General features: G+C 37.5%; 1 protein-coding gene across 1 annotated transcript in view; it reads left to right on the top strand.

Annotated features, from left to right (window-relative positions):
- PIBF1 (progesterone immunomodulatory binding factor 1) overlaps positions 1-17,446 on the top strand; it is a 2,608,929-nt gene that overhangs the window by 1,647,807 nt on the left and 943,676 nt on the right. Inside the window, 1 exon segment of the mRNA XM_044071741.1 lies at positions 13,080-13,245. Coding sequence (XP_043927676.1) covers positions 13,080-13,245 — 166 coding nt within the window.

Genomic DNA, 17,446 nt, shown 5'->3' with positions numbered 1-17,446 from the left:
CACAGTTACAGAAAATCAATATTTAACTGTTCTCACTATATTTTCCTAACTGATTTACAGAATTAATCCCTGGTTACTTACTAGTGCAAGGCAAGATGAAGTGGGTGAGTGATCTTCCTCCTTTTTTCAGGCTCCAAGAACAGGCTGCTCTTGAGACATTAGTCTGCTTTAATATTAAAGCATTAACGTGAAGTTGTTCTGTCTCGCCGTTCATTCTTACAGATAGGTTTGGAGCCGATCCTCAGCTCTGAGTCGGCCTACTACAAAGCTCGAGGCCAAGTCCCTATCCCATGATGCACCTAGAGTTACCTCAGATGTAGTTTGCCACAGCAATAGATCGGAGGTTCCTTGCATAGCTCGGGCCAGTGCAAAACTTTTTTTTTTCTAAAAATTTATATAAATATTTTGATATTTCTCTATTTAGATTTAGCTTAGCTCTTATAGCTTATTGTGTAGACTCCCTTTCCTTGGTGTGTGCCTTTTTTCTTGACTAGTTATTAGCTCTCTTGGTCTCATTTTATTTTAGGCCTTGTTAAATCTTTACTGTAGTTTAAATAGTAGTTGTGTGCCTTTGAATAATGACTTTTTCTGCCACAGCTTTTGAAAATATTTAGATATTTAGATATATAGGTATTAGAGTGCTTAGATAAATAGTTATAATGTGTGTGTGCTTAACAGTATTTTTAACCCATAGTTTTAAAGGGCTTGTTTGATAGTTTTTTGGGTGTGTCTTGTCCATTACAGTACCCTCTCTTGAGATTGTGTATTCCAGTATGGCTGACCAGGATAAGGATAAACACCCTAAGTCAGGATTTAAGAAATGTCCAAAATGTGGACAGAAAATGTCTGTCACTGATAGCCATTTAAATTGTGTATACTTTTTGGGAGCATTGCACCTTCAGGAAAGCTGCTGCATTTGTCATTCCTTCTCTTCTAGGGTTCTTCAGGAGAGAAAGAGAAAGTGAATTGACAGAGGTTTAGTCAAATCATCCTTTCAAGAAGCTTTGAGTGACCAGGACAGGTCTAGCAAATCCTCAAAGTCTTCAAAAGGGATCTTCAGTGGTGGTTGACATCTCTTCATGTTACGATAGGTCGTCCTTTTGTTCTACCCCCACCAGCGGCCACAGTGACCACAGACACTTCCCTGATGGGGTGGGGGGCATTTTCATGGAAGAACAGCCCAAGGCACATGGACCGAACAAGAGACACATCTGCATATCAATGTCCTGGAGATGAGAGTGTTACTTCTGGTGTTGCAGTACTTCCAGGATTCTCTTCCTCTGGGAACCATTGCGATTCAGACAGACAACATGTCGGTCGTCAGGTACTTGAACAAACAAGGAGGAACCAAGTCCTATCTCCTTTGTAGCGAGGTTCTAAGAGTATGTCAGTGGGCTATATTCACCCAGCTCTTTCTGTTAGCAAGGCACATCCAGGGGAAATCCAACGTGATAGCAGACAAACTGAGCAAGGCAATTTTGTTGTCTCACGAGTGGTCACTCAAGAAAGAAATAGCGGACAAGATATTTCACAGGTGGGGTCAGCCTTGCTGTGACCTTTTCACCAACCACATAAACACCAAATACAGAAGCTACTTTGCCCTGATTCCCCCTCCGGGAGAAGCCCCAAAGGACGCACTTGTGCACGATTGGCCTCCGGGTCTCCTCTGTGCATTCCCACCAATTCCCTTGATACCCAAATAATTCAGAAAGCAAAAGCCCTGGGAAGGGCCCTCATTCTAATAGCCCTTCATTGGCCTCATCAGATTTGGTTCCCCTTCCTTCGACTTCATCAGTTGGAAGACCCTTGGATTCTGGACCCAGTTCCAGATCTTTTGATGCACTCGGGGAGCTTCATCTCTTCAGTCCTTGAAGCTGACAGCTTGGCTGCTTCAATTCCCAACATAGTCAGGTTCCATAACCTTTCAAATGAAATGCAGCACATTCTAATATCCTCTCATAAATCCTCTATGAGGAAGCTATACCTTAACAAATGGAAAATATTTTCTATATGTGCCTCTCAAAATAATATTGATCCCTACCAAGCCCCTATGGCCTCCATATTAGACTTCTTGACCATGATTTTCAACAAAGGAGCTGTGGCAGCAGCAGTTCGGGTTCAACTTGCTGCTATCTCTAATTTTCACCTTGGATTTGAAGGATTGAACATAATGTCACACAAACTATCCAAAGCCTTTCTTAAAGGGACTTTTCATTTCAGACCACCTGTGAAATCTCCTTATACCCCATGGAATCTAAATTTTATGCTTTCTCGCATTATTCTCCCTCATTCCAAACCAGCTTCCTCATGCGATTTGAAATATTTGTCATGGAAGATTATCTTTTTAGTAGCCATCACTTCTGCCCGCAGAGTGTCAGAGCTTCAAGCCTTGTCCATAAAGCCTCCTTATTTGATTTTCCATGCTGACAGAGTCTCATTACAGACTAATCCCTCCTTTTTGCCTAAAGTTTGTTCTGAAACTAACCTTAACCAAATTATTGATTTGCTAGTGTTTTTCCCCAAACATTCCAACAACTTAGAGTATGTGCTGCACAAGATTGATGTTCATAGACAGCTCAGATTTACTTGGATAGGACAAAAGAGTTTAGGAAGTCAGAACAGCTTTTAGTTCCTTTTCAGATTCCAGAAAAGGTATGCCAGTGCATAAAACAACTCTTAAGTGGTTATCCGATTGTATCACATTTGTTTATTCAGCTGCTAATATGCCCTTACAAGACAAAATTAAGGCTCATTTTACCAGAGCTGTGTCTACATCATCTGCCTTTTCTGCTAGACTTCCTATAGACAACATTTGTGCAGCAGCCACCTGATCAAGACCTCATACCTGTATCACTCATTACAAAGCTGACAGGGCCTCCTTTAGGTCTACTGTCCTGAAAAACATACTCCCATGAGCCACCCAAGATAGATGGTGCTTGGGGCGCTACCCATCTGTAAGAATGAACGGCGAGATAGAACAACTTCACATAAAGAAGTTATGTACTTACCGTAACATTCCATGTGAGTTGTTCAACTCGCATTCATTCTTACTTCCCACCCTCCTACCCCCTCCATGTTTCTTCAAGGACCGAGATACTAGATTCTTCCTGGTTGCTCAACCCTTTTATGGCTTTCTCGTATAGAGTGATAGAATGACATATGGTATTATTATACACAGCAAATAAGATCTGAGGTACATCTAGGTGCATCATGGGATAGAGACTTGGCCTCAAGTTGTCTGAAGACATCGAGTTTTGTAGTAGGCCGACTTGGAGCCGAGGATCGGCTCCAAACCCATCTGTAAGAATGAAGGCGAGATGAACAACTCACATGGAACATTATGGTAAATACATAACTTATTTTTTCTTTACAGAATGACATCACATACATCTGGTCATCTGACTTCTGGTTCCCATTGCTAGAAGCTGTCAGGATTTAGCAGCACCTATGTGTTACCGTACACACAGAATAGAGCTTTGCTGAGATCTGCTGCTGTTCCTGAAAGTTATAAAACCCTTTCAAATCTCTACCCTCCCAGAGTAGCAGTCATCTCCCTGCTAGAGACTATAAAGAAGGCTTCCCAGACATTTTGTCTCTGGCTGTAACTAGAACTGTAAGATACAATCTTCATGGCCTAAAAATTTGCTGCATCTGGAATGTGGTTAACAACTTCTTTTCCAATATCCTCTGTTACAATATATATATATATATATTTAAACAGTTGCAATAATGCATGTACATTTCTTTGCTTCCCAGCAGAACACACTGTTGATATATTTTCAACACGAGCAAACCTCACAGATACAGTTTCAGCACAAGCATGTGTACAAATCAGTTTGACATACAAATGACATAAAATTCTTTACAAACTTCCAACTAGCTTATGCTCTGGCATGACTGGCAATACCTCCTATTGTCACAATGATCATTATGGAATTAATAAATAAGGGCATAGGTAACCTATAAACTTTTGACTTCAGGCAGATCGGATTTGTTAAGGGCAGATCTTACCTGCTTAACCAGGATATTATCTTTGAGAAAGTTACTGAAGCAGTGGATAAGGGCAAATCTGTACACACTGCATGTCTAGATTTTGCAAAGGCATTCAGCACCATCCCACCCTCAGGTATCATAGCTAAATTGTCCATGCTAAATGTTCATTTTTATGGAACTCATTGGATAGTAAACTGACGCACAAATAGAACCCAGGAATTTATGGTAGGTTACTGTACCTCCTCCAAAACAACTGTCACTAGTAGTGTACCCTAGAGTTTAGACCTTGGGCCACTCCTCTTTGGCATTTACTTCTTGGAGGTCAAAGCTAATGTTAAGGGTTTATGGATAACCAAGTTTGCAGAAGACTGTAAACTTGGTGCCATCATAAACTCCCCAGAGGACGCCAAGATCCTCTGAGAGGGCTTTTCCCAAACCAGCAACTGGTGTCAAAACCACGGACTAAAACTGAATGCCAAGAAATGTGTAAGAGTATGCGTTTGCAAGCAAGAAGTCCCTTGTAGCTGTCACATTGACAACACACCCATGAAAAATGATCCATTAGTTAGGGTCCTGGGAACCTATTTAGACTATGAGCTGTGTTTCAATCTCCACATAGCCACTGCTGTAAGAAAGTGCTTTTTCATTGCACAGTTTATTACTAAGGGTATAGCATCCAGGCCCAGGGATCTGATCATTTCACTGTATTCCACACACATCAGGTCCACAATGCTTTCTTAGAGAATAGGAGACCAGCAGATCAGCACCCTGATTGAAGAATGAATGTTCTTCAACAGAGTGTTAATCTACAGGTAATGCCCACTGAAAAACGAGTCTGACACTAAATAGCAGCATATTAAGCTATCCTGGAGCTTGGACTGAAAGTAAGTCTGGAAGGGCATTATTTACACAGTAACACTCACCCTGGAGGGCATTATTGACCTTAGAGAATGGGCTGTCACTAAAATTGTTGTGTTTTACTTATTTACTTTTTTATTACTGTATTATTTTTTTATATTTTTTATGTAAAATAATTCCTCCACCTAATGTTTCAAAGTTGCAGTAGTATATATAAATGGTGTTGGAGGAAGCATTTTATATCCAAAATGTAACATTAAAAAATATCCAGATATTTGCTTTATTTTTTGTCTCTTACTTCTAAAATGTGTGGTTTGTTGCCATTCATTAGGGACTTGAAGTCACTAAATAATGACACACATTTGACTTTCAGACTTTATTTCCTTCAGCAAATTCAATCTACTCCCTACTACCATTACCAAGGAAATCTTATTACCCCTATTTAAAAGAGAACTCAAAAAATACCTCCCATCTCAATGGCTATTTTCTTGTTCTAAACTTGACTAACAACTTCACTAATACATGTCTTGCTACCCAACCTGCTGTTTAGCTAAGTATCTTTGCCTCATAGCATTTGAATGTCTAAGCATTGTGAATTTTGAAATCTGATTGTTTTCTATGTTCACATATTCTGATACGTCTCTGCTAATCAGATGCAAGTCTGCACATTGTGTATATTGATATCTGCCTGTATTCTTTGTCTATATTTTTCTAAACATGTCTGCCTGAGTATATCACTCAGTGATGGTATGTACTGTCTCTTTTTTTGGTATGTGAAGCTTTTCTCCCCGGGCCTCTGCTTATTTTAGCTATTTCCTAATTTTATAAGAACAATATTTAAAATTTGTTCCTATTTTTAGACTTTGTTCCCCCTTTATTTCAGGCTTTATACAAATTTCTTGAGCAAAGAGATCAAGAGGTATGCAAACCTCTTTACTGCTGCTGCCACAGTACTAGGCTAACTGCTCTTATGGGTCATTTAAGCCTAACCAATTAACCCTTGTGAGAATCGAGCCCTGCACCTTATGTCTGTAAGGAAAATGTCTTAACCATTATGCCAACCTCCATCTGAGACACACACACACACACACACACACACACGACTTGCACTTCAAAAAATGCATAGTAACACAAATACTATTATTAAACTAACTTTGTGATTTTTGAGCCTGTATTCCCCCTTTATTTTAGGCTTTATCCAGATATCTTGAGCCAAGAGGTCAAGAGGTATGCAAGCCTCTTTGCTGCTGCTGCAGTGCTCGATTGCTTTTACTCCTCACTCTCTCTCACTCACACACTCCTCGCTTTCTTGCATGCATACGTTCACACAGACGCACACACTTTTTTCTGTTTCATTAGTTTTTACACTTGCTAAACAGCAAAATCACTGCTTAGTGAGTGTAAAATAACGGCTCAGTTGATTTCGCTGTCACTCTCATGCATGTATGCACTCACACACAGAGACGTGTGTGTGTATGTATATATATATATATATATATATATATATATATATATATGTGTGTGTGTGTGTGTGTGTGTGTGTGTGTATGTGTGTTATATATATATATATATATATATATATATATATATATACACACACACACTTTTTAAAAATTTTCTTTATATATAGTTATAAATATATATATATATATATATATATATATATATATATATATATATATATATATATATAGATATATTAATTACACTCACTAAATAGCAAAAGTACTGTTTAGTGAGCGTAAAATAATGGTGACCGTTCAGTTACTTTCAATCCGAGCTCCACAGCGGCTTGATATGCTACAGTGAAGAGGTGGACTCGTTTTTCAGCAGGCATTACCAATAGATTAACATCTTGCTGGAGAACATTCTCCAATCAGGATGCTGATTTACAGGTCACCCATTGTCTAAAGAGCAATTAATAAAGCAGTGACCTACCCTAGATGATTTAGATTTGAGTGTGCAGGAATGTACAGTGAGATATTTACTATAAGTTTTTGACTGCCCTGCTTATTTAGTGAAGAACACTTCTTGAGATTTGAAAGCTGGATCTGAAATCATAGTTACTGTATGTACATTCACTACAAAATATGGTTGAGTCATTTGTAATACAATGTTTTTCTACATCAGAATAATTCAAACTTGAACTGGCAGAACTGTAGTTTTGAAATGTGCTACAAGTAATAAATACATTCACATCCCATATTCCTGCGCATAGTTCTCCTGTTTCTGTTCAACATTTTTTTGCACGTTGTATCACTAATGCATTGCTACTCTGATTTGTGCTATTGCAACTGTAATCTTTCTCATGTGCAAACCCGTTCTTAACAGTTACATTTATACTGTCTATTCCTAGTTTCATCCATCTCTCTCTCTTCACCCTTCTTAGTAATTAAACCTTCTGAAAGAATATTTTTTTGCATCTGAATTACAACTTCCCTTATATCCTACTCTGTTACATTCAGCTTGTACTGTAACATTTTCTCATCTACAGACCCTTATTCACATGTTTTCTGTTTAGCCTTTCCTATATGTACTATCAGCCACCTAATAAATAACACTTTCTGTTTTACATCTTTCCTTTCCGACATGACAGTACATTGATTATATCCTTTTATCATAGTCATATCTAACTTTGCAGATTGCTCACTACTGTTAATAGCATGCCTTTAAATCTCCTACACTATGGTTACTTTGTACATGTATGTTGTATTTCATGGTGATTTTGTTATCTTTTCTCTTTTCCTAAATTGCATGCATTCCTTTTATGCCATGTAAGCATGCATATAATTCTTAAAGTGGAGATGTATAGTGCTGTTATGGTGTATAGCCTTGTATTTAATTTTTAAAATGTCTGAAACCTAGAAAATGTTAAATGAGCTTCTCATAGTCTCTTCCTTAAAAGGGATATTGCTCACTAGTGGCTTAATCACTCATCAAAGTGGAAATAAAATCAAATGCATAAATAACATTTTGCACAGTACATCTCTGCTAACATGAAATGTAGTGTTACATGTCAGTTGATGGGATTGTGGCAGGGCATGCTGTTTGCCTGAATTGTTTTGGACCTAGATTAAGGTGTCTGCCTTTAGGGAAAGATAGGTCTGGTGAAGGGCCAGCTTGTCTTTTTGTGGTAGTAGTGGGTGAGAGATGCATCTGTGCCACAGTGGCCCCTATGAATCCCTCACAGGACTGCAAGTGAATGGAATGGAACTAGGGTCAGCTTTCTTATGTTCAATATGTACACATTTATGTGCTTGCATGTGATATTATTTATTTATTTGTTTATTTGACATTTGTTCACTGGGAAAGTTTGATTGGACATAGGTCCTTTTTCAGCAGATGCCCGGGGAGAAAAGCTTTATGAGTAACAGTAAATTTTCATGCACATATTACAATAATCAAAAAGTATAAAGTAAACAAAATGTAGTATACATAAGAACATACAAATTTGTTACATCTTGACAACAAAACCTAGGCTTTGAACATAGCTAGTACTACTTGTAGGTATGACTTATGTCAAGATATAAGGTTAAGAGAGGTTGGTAGGAACAAAGGATTAAACACGGGGGAGAAATTGGATATGTTTTGGGTATACTGTGATGTACCAGAGCACTCATGAGGGATTAGTGCAGGAACATAGCCACTTATTCTTTTAGATAAGCTTTAAGTGGTGGCTTTAAGTAGTTAGTGGATGAGATTGAGAGAATGGAGTTAGGAAGGGAGTTCCATGTATAAGATACATAATTGGAAAATAAAGATTCTCCTGCAGTGTTGTTGGCCTTGGAGATGGTAAGTAAGTTCTTGTTGTTAGAGCAAAGTGGTCTGCTGAAACTGTAAAGAAGGATGAGATTTTGTAATTCAGGGGTTCTACTTGGTTGCATTACAAATTTGTGAGTTAGAGAGAGTTGGTTGTAAAGAATAATGATGGGAAGCTTAAGCCAGTCTAGTATCCTTAAAGCTGTACAATGATGTGTTCTATATGGGCAGTCAGATGCAAACTTAGCAATTTTATTATAACATCCTTCTACCTTAGATAATTCAGTTTTCCTTAGATTAGTTAAAATTGGAGAGGCATATAGTAGAGTGGAGAGCAGATAGGTTTGTGCTAATGTAATTTTGGCCTTTGTGGTCAGAAACCTTTTGTGCCTATATAGACTTTCAAGTTTCATATGGACTTTTTTATAGTTAGGGAGACATGCAAGTCAGTTTTTAGGGTATTGTCTATTTCCACTCCTAGAAGCTTTGTATGGGTTGTCGGGGAGATCACAGTATTGTCTTTGGCTATTATGTTAAATGTTTGGCATGCGATAGATGTCTTGTTAGGTTGGAAAAGTAATAATTTAGTTTTGTTTGGGGTCAGGATTAGATGGACATTGGCTACCCATGTTTCAATAGAAGTGAAAGATTTCTGTGTTTGAGAATGAAGAGTTGATAGAGAAATGGCAGCACAGTAAGTGTTGAATCATCTGCATTCTGTATTATAGAACCATGTGGAGTAGCTGTGTGTAGATCATTAGTAAAGAGGGAGAAAAGGAGAGGGCCCAAGATAGATCCTTGGGGGGCACCAATGGATAAGGGAAGGTGTGGAGATAGGTCACCCTGCCATAGAACAGATTGTTGACGACCAGATAAATAGTTATGAAACCATGCTGTGGCAGATGGTGAGAAGGATAGTTCAGTTAGTACATCTATTAGTTTGGAGTGGGAGACCATTTCAGAAGCTTTTGATAAGTCTAGAAAGATGTCAGATACAAAGATGTTGTTATTCCTGTCTTGGTTTATGGTATTAGTAAAGGATAAGTGAACTGTAGTGGTACGATGTGATGGGCGAAACCCATGCTGAGTGTTTCAGAGAAGGTTATTTGTTAGTAAGAATTTCATGACCTGGATATGAATACACCTTTCAAGTAGCTTAGAAAGAGGTGAAAGAATAGCAGTTGGCCGATAGTTTGTCAGTTCTGTGGAAGGTCCCCCTTTATGTAGTGGGATTACATGGGAACATTTCCACAGTTGAGGAACCTTGTTTTTGAGAATGGACCTATTTATAAGGATTGATTACTGGGAAGGCTGTAGATTATGCTGCAATTTTGAGGTATTCACTGGGTAAGTTATCTATGGCAAGTGTAGTAGGTTTTAGTTTCTGTAGTAATTTTTTGTAGTGGCTGTAGGAACTGGGGAGAAAGAGAACGAGGCATTGCTAGTTGCAGACTTGGCTGGTTTGGTATCAGGAGTAGGAGTTTGCTGTTTGGAAAGGGTAATTAAGATAATATCTGTGCTTGGTGGGGGTTGTAATATACAAGGCATGAAAATAATAAAGATTTCTCACTCCCTTCCTCATACATATACATAAATTCCCTATGGTGTCCAGCTCTTATTCTCTGCCAAAGATAAGGAACACATTTGTACAGTAATGGGTTTTATGAGCAAAGTGTTGGGAGGCTTTAGGTCAGTGGAAGAATAAGTAACATTTTTAGAAAATGGTATAACCATTCTTAACTGCCACTGCTGTCCTTAATTAGGTAGTCATCTGGTTCTTTATTCTTGTATAGATGTGCACATATATTTAACTTTTTTTTTTTTTTTTTAAACTTGATCATGTACATGTCTGTGTCAGCATTCTGGCATGCATGATGCAAGAGACAATGATACAACTGTATTGCATGTTTGCATATCTTTCATAGACTGGTTTCTTTAACCTGAGTCAGAACTCTTGAATGTATATCGTGTGATCTGGTAGGGTCTGTATTAGAAGATCGAAACTCCAAAAGAGCGAACGCTCTTTAATCAAATGCTAATTCCCGAAACCACAAAATATCAAACGTATGGAACCGTGATTTTATTCCCAGGGGAAAAAAATTGCTGCTCCAAAAAAAAAAAAATCCAAACACAAAATAAATTGGGGGGGTGGGGGCTTCGTCCCCCACATCCCCCTACTTAAATATACCAACTCCGAGATCACACCACAGTGGAGGAAACGTCAAAGTCCAGACAACGGCCCAGCAATTTTCTTTCCCTGGGAAAAAAATCGCTGTTCCTTACCTTCCATATTGTGTGGTTTTGAGTATTAGCATTCGATTAAAGAGCGTTTGCCCTTTTGGTGTTTTGATCTTCTACTATCCTGTACATTTTATGTAGTTTGGAAGTAAAAGCTAATTATGTTGACAGCATACAGTACCATAATTCATGTCTTTGTTTTTGAATTACAGAAGTCACATTAAGTACACTTAGGTGCAGAGGAGACTTAGTTTTCCAGGGGAAATGAAATAAATTGTGTAGAGAAAAATTGCTGTATTCAAGACGTAAACAGCTATCCCTTAATTATTTCATTTAATTCATGTTCTGGTATCTGCTTTGTCTTACTCAGGGTCATGGAACAGTCAGAGCCTATGCTGACAACAGCAGTCATAAGGCAGAAAACTAATTCTAGAGGGGATGCAAGTCAAAGGACACATATGTACAACCACAGTGCACTAATGCCTACTGGCAATTTGATGGTTCACCCATTTCACACACAGTGGATATAAAAAGTGTACACAGCCCTGTTAAAATGCCGTTTTTTTGTGATATATAAAAAAGGAGACCACAGTAAATCATTTCAAAACTTTTCCCACCTTTAATGTGACCTATAACCTGTACAGTTCAATTGGAAAACAAATCTGTTAGGGGAAAAATATAAAAAATTAAAAATGTACAATAAGCTGGTTGCATAGGTGTGCACACCCTTAAACTAATACTTCATTGAAGCACCTTTTGATTTAATTACAGCATTCAGTCTTCTAGGGTACACACCTGCCATCAATTAAAGAGACTCTGATTAACCCCAAATAAAGTTCAGCCTAGTAGGATTTTCCTGACATTTACTCAGTTACCTGCTACAGCAAAAGTCATTTTTCGCAGAGAGCTTACAAAGCATCAAAGGGATCTCACTGTTGAAAGTTATCAGTCAGGAGAAGGGTACAAACAAATTTCCACAGCATTGGATATACCATGGAACACAGAGAAGACAGTCATCAAAAAGTGGAGAAAATATGGGACAACAGTGACACTGCAAAGAACTGAATGTACCTCCAAAATTGATGAAAAGACGAGATGAAAACTCGTCAGGGAGGCTGCCAAGAAACCTACAGCAACACCGAAGGAGTTGCAGGAATTTCTGGCAAGTACTGGTTGTGTACTACATTTGACAATCTCCCATATTCTCCATATGTCTGGGCTGTGGGGTTGGGTTGCAAGATGGAAGCCTTTACTTACAGTGAAAAACATCCAGGCATGGCTAAAATTTGCAAAAAAAATACATCAAGTCTCCCAAAAGCATGTGGGAAAATGTGCTATGGTTTGATGAGACTAAGGTTGAACTTTTTGGTCACAATTCCAAAAGGTACGTTTGACACAAAAACAACACTTTGCATCACCAAAAGAACACCATCCTCGCAGTGAAGCATGGTGGTGGCAGTATCATGCTTTGGGGTTGCTTTTCTTCAGCTAAAATTGGGGCTTTAGTCAAGGTGGAGGGAGTTATGAACAGTTCCAAATACCAGTCACTTTTCGGCCAAAACCTTCAGGTGTCTGCTAGAAAGCTGAAGATGAATTTCACCTTTCCGCATGACAATGACCCCACACATGCATCCAAATCAACAAAAGAATGGCTTCACCAGAAGAAAATTAAAGTTTTGGAATGGCCCAGCCCAGAGCCCAGACCTAAATTCAGTAGAAAATCTGTGGGGTGACCTGAAGAGGGCTATGAACAAGAGATGCCCACGTAATCTGACAGATTTGGAGCACTTTTACAAGGAAGAGTGGGCAAATATTGCCAAGTCAAGATGTGCCATGCTGATAGGCTCATACTCAAGAAGACTGAATGCTGTAATTAAATCAAAATGTGTTTCAACAAAGTTTAAGGGTGCACACACTTACGCAACCAGCTTATTGTACGTTTTTTACTTTTTATATTTTCCCCCCTAACAGATTTGTTTGTTTTTCAATTGAATTGTGCATGTTATTGGTCACATTAAAGGTGGGAAAAGTTTTGAAATGATTTATTGTGGTCTCATTTTTTATATCACAAAAACGTGGCATTTTAATAGGGGTGTATAAACTTTTTATATCCACTGTACTTGCATGTCTTTGTATTTGAGAGGAAAACAGACCACCTGGCAAAAACAAACCATGATGGTTATGCAAATATGTTATTACTTTAATAGTATGTTTACAATGTTTGCATTTAGGTTTCGTCAGCTGCAGCTTGGTACAGAGAGTCGTGTGGCAGAACTTTTAAATCAAGTGAAGCTGAAATCCTTTGAAGCTGAACGAGCTCAGATGGTGCAAGAAGAGATGAGTTCAAAACTCAGACAGTGCCAAATAGATTGTGAAAAGTACCACAAAAAACTAGAGGTATAATTGTACTAGTTCTTTCATTTGCATTTCTTTTCATGCATTTTAATTTATGTCTGACAGGCAGTGAATATGTAGTATCTCATTTTAGACTTAACATGTTTTTATAGGAATAACCCAGTAATCAGTATGAATACAATGGAAAACTGCTACTTTCTTTGTGCACCTTGTACTGAAAACCCACCAGTGGGTCTAGTCTGTGAGCACTGTGAACTCATAGTGCATTTTATCTTATTTACCAGCATTGTATCAGTATCCAGTATAGTATGTAGTTACAAATAGACCATTTATTTTTTTTTCTCTAGATGTATATGGCTTCGCAGGAGCACATTGGAATCTTTGTGACGTGTTTAAATTTTGACTACTTTAACTGTGCATTTGAGTCAGTAATAAGTTTGCTTAGAGCATGTTTAGTTTGTATTCATTCTATCCGGTTCATTACATCTTATACAGGAGAGAGTTTTACATTGATAAACATAAGATATGTATAGACAGATCCTTTAGGAAAATAAAGGCCACAATGACCACCTAATCAGCCCATTTTCCTTGTGTCTATATTAAATGAGCGAACGCTGATTTATCGATCTCATGTAAGCGAAAGCTTACAATCCCGAACACTTACTTGGAACAGAGATTTTTTTCCCCAGGGAAAAAAATCTCTCTTCCACAAAAAAAAAAAGTAAAATAAAATAAAAAACTTCAAAACATTACATAAAGTCGGGGCTGTGCCCCCCACACCCCCTATATTTAAATATACCAACTCCAAGATTGCACTAAAGCGAGGAAAACGACAAAGTAACCAAGGTGGCCAAGCGATTTCTTTCCCAGGGAAAGAAATCGCTTATATATAGTTTCACTATTTTGCTGTTTCGTGTTTTTAAGTTCGATCAAGACGTATTCAAAGGATTGCGTCTTCGATTATATAATAGGAACCCTTTTCCTTCTTAAACTTACTAAAGGAGAATTTTCTGTTTTGTCTCTGATATATGCAAATTGTCTGAGTAGTTCTTTTTCCTCTTTACTATTGATAATTCATTCAGTTTAAAAGTAGAAAAACATATATTCCAAGTTTTAAATATGTAGACATAGTTTTAAAATATTTATTTGCTTTTCTGTAGTTATTGTGACTTCAAGTGAAGGGCTTTAGCAGATCAACTTCCCCATGAGTCATATCTTTTTGATGTATAGAAGGAATACATGGTACAGCCTATATCCATATCTAGTTTTGTGTCTCTGTTTTCTAAGGAATGCCACCCCTTTCGGTCAGAATATCATTTAGACTGACTACAAAAATATACTGAAGACGGTCAAGTATAGGATGGAAAAGTAAAAGCAAAGAATTATTGTGAAACTAGGTGCCAACTCAATCTGAATGAGGTTTAGAAACTGCAAAGTTTATATCTGATGATTCTAAGCCAGAATTAAATTGGAATGAATTATGGAAAAATTCAGTACAGGAAATCAGGTGATACAACCTGTAGGATCCCTGAGGGAGTAGAAAGTGAGACAGTTGTTTGTTTTATTGAAATCCTGTTTGTCTGTGATATGCACAGGATCTAGACTTCTTAGAATAACAAAGCATGGGTTTTAAAACCTTCAGCAAATTGAAGGCAAATGTTGATAATTTTGTTAAATAAAATTAATTTTAAATAAAATATTCATTCAAACAAATATAGTATTTAACAATTAGACAGCAAAAGACTATAACGACGAGCAGGCATTGAGAGATAATTAAAATCTGCATATTATAAACAGCAACTAAACTAATCAAAACAACAAGTATTCTGACACCTAACCTATGTATTGGTTACAGTTTCCCAAATTCCTCCAGCCAGGGTTTTTCTTTATTCTTTTCTTTTTTTCAAATATCTTTCCCATATCTTACCTACTGGACCTTTTTCTTCTCTCCTCACTGTATCATGAAAAATCTTCTGTATGCCACTAGTTTCCAAAAGATTTTGTAGTTTCCTCCTATAAGCGACGGTTTTGCACATGCTAATTATGTTAGTTAAAAAAGGTCTTTCACCACTTGCCTGTCTACCCCTTTGTGGATACTCTAATGCATACATTTCCGTTGAGATATCTGCATTGCCTACCCACAGTCTCTTCGAGATCTCCCACCTGCTGCTTAAAACAGTGCTGTTTGTCACAGTCCCAGAAAGCTTATGTTTGGTTTTCAACTTTGGTCCCTTCACACCTCTAATAACTGCTTGAAACTGTGAGATGCATAGTACTCAATTTCCAAGCTGTATTAAATATTTGTGGTGATACTTCCGGCAGCTAACTTTCCAGAATGTCCTTGACCTACTGGCCTCCCTGTGCACTCTCAGAATTATTTCCCTGTAATCAGACGTTCATAGGTTTGTACTAAGTTAACTGCCCTTGCGAGCCATTTTAAGCCTAGCCAATTATCCCTTGTGAGACTCACTCCACACCTTGTGTTTGTAAGGCAAACACCTTAACCATTAGGCCACCCTCCCATGATGATGCCCAAGGGATTTCTCTTGATCTAATCTGAGCCTAGAATTCTGATCTTTTCCACTATCTCCTAATATTGCATGTATCTTGATAATTATGTGCCTAGTAGCTGTGGCATGCCTTCCACACATTTGGAAAAATTTTCCCCATTGAAGAATAGACTCATTGTGAAGCATGGTCCTTAAGATCCTGTTTCCCACAGCTACTAAAGCTCCATAAAATTGTTCTCCACTTTTACATGCCTCTTTTCCTTATCCACTCAGCAAAGCTCCATTTTTATATCTCATACGATTTGCTGCAAGTAACATACATTTGCTTAGCTGGTGAACCTCCTGAAACTCTGGGACAGATGACAATCTTCAACCAATCCAGGTGACTATGCGCAACAATGGAAGGAGTCACCAGAAGACGTGATGTCTGTAAAAAAAGTAAACCTGCTTTATTCAAAATAAAAATCAGCTAAAACCTGTAACTTTTATATACATAAAACATGACTGCTTTAGTCCCTCCATACACTGTAGGGAACTTCTTCAGAAATAAAAATCCCTTCTAGCACAATCATTTTTATACAATTAAGTAAATCACATGGTCCCAAACCTTCCAAGTGGAGCATTCTCCATTAAAATTTCAAGTAGTATTACATCAAACAAATGTGTCTAATAATGAGCCCTTATGAAATTGTACAATTAAAAATACTCATAACCAGAAGAAATGGTTAAAAATTTTGATTAAATGATGCATGTTATCATAATATCCTAAAATTCATGTAAAGAAATAAACCTGCCTCAGTAAAGCTGAAAAGTGATGAAAACCTTAATGAAGTAGTTTAGTGCTCATGTTAAAAGTAAATAATATTAATATGCCAAGAAAGTATTTGAAAAGTATTGTCTAAATAAATATGATTATTCAAACACAAGCAGAATTATCCTGTGTACTAAATACCAATAGGGAAAGGCCTCTGTTCAAGCCAAATGGTATGGAAAGTGAACCAAAACCTCTAATTATAATTTTGCAGCTCTCAATTTCAGTACCAGTGTTATAATCATAAAGTTATCAATCCCAGGAGAAACTGTAGCATTTAAATGTAGCTGCCAATATAATTACTTGTATTCTATAGAGGTTTCCCAAGCTCCTCCCCTTATATCTTTTTAACTGTCTCCAGAATGCCAAATAATAATTTTTTGAACTTTTTACATGCCAGAATGTGTTTATAAAAGGAGTTGTTAGGATTACCTTTCCTGATGTCATAATAATGGTAATATACTCTTTTCTTTAGAGCTCTCTCTGTCATACCAACATAAAATGCATCACAATCTGCACATACTGCAACGTACACCAAACCAAAGATGTTGGTTACCATGTTGCAAAGTTAACTTACACTTACCTGTAACAGTGACAGTATCAGTTTCCAAAATATATTTACAATATAGACAACATCTGCATTTAAAAGTTCTTCTATATAGTGTTTATGGTTAAACTTCTAACCCTCAAACTTCCTTTGCAAATTACAACAAATAAATTGAGGTTTAGCACCCAATAGATTGTAAATGTTATCCTTCACCTTAAAAATGATCAAATTTGTAATAATAATATTTCTGACAATTTCAGATCTGATACCATGTCTCAGCGCCATAGCTCACACATAAGAGTCCAAAATGTTGTCTTATGGGCCCTTTACATAAATTGGTGTTAGAAACAGTGTTTGCCTCAGGGTGTTCAGAAT

Source organism: Protopterus annectens, chromosome 5.part0 (genome assembly GCF_019279795.1).
Source record: "Protopterus annectens isolate FY-2018-M chromosome 5.part0, PAN1.0, whole genome shotgun sequence".
Lineage (NCBI taxonomy): Eukaryota > Metazoa > Chordata > Ceratodontiformes > Protopteridae > Protopterus > Protopterus annectens.
This window is presented reverse-complemented; position numbering and strand designations above follow the sequence as displayed.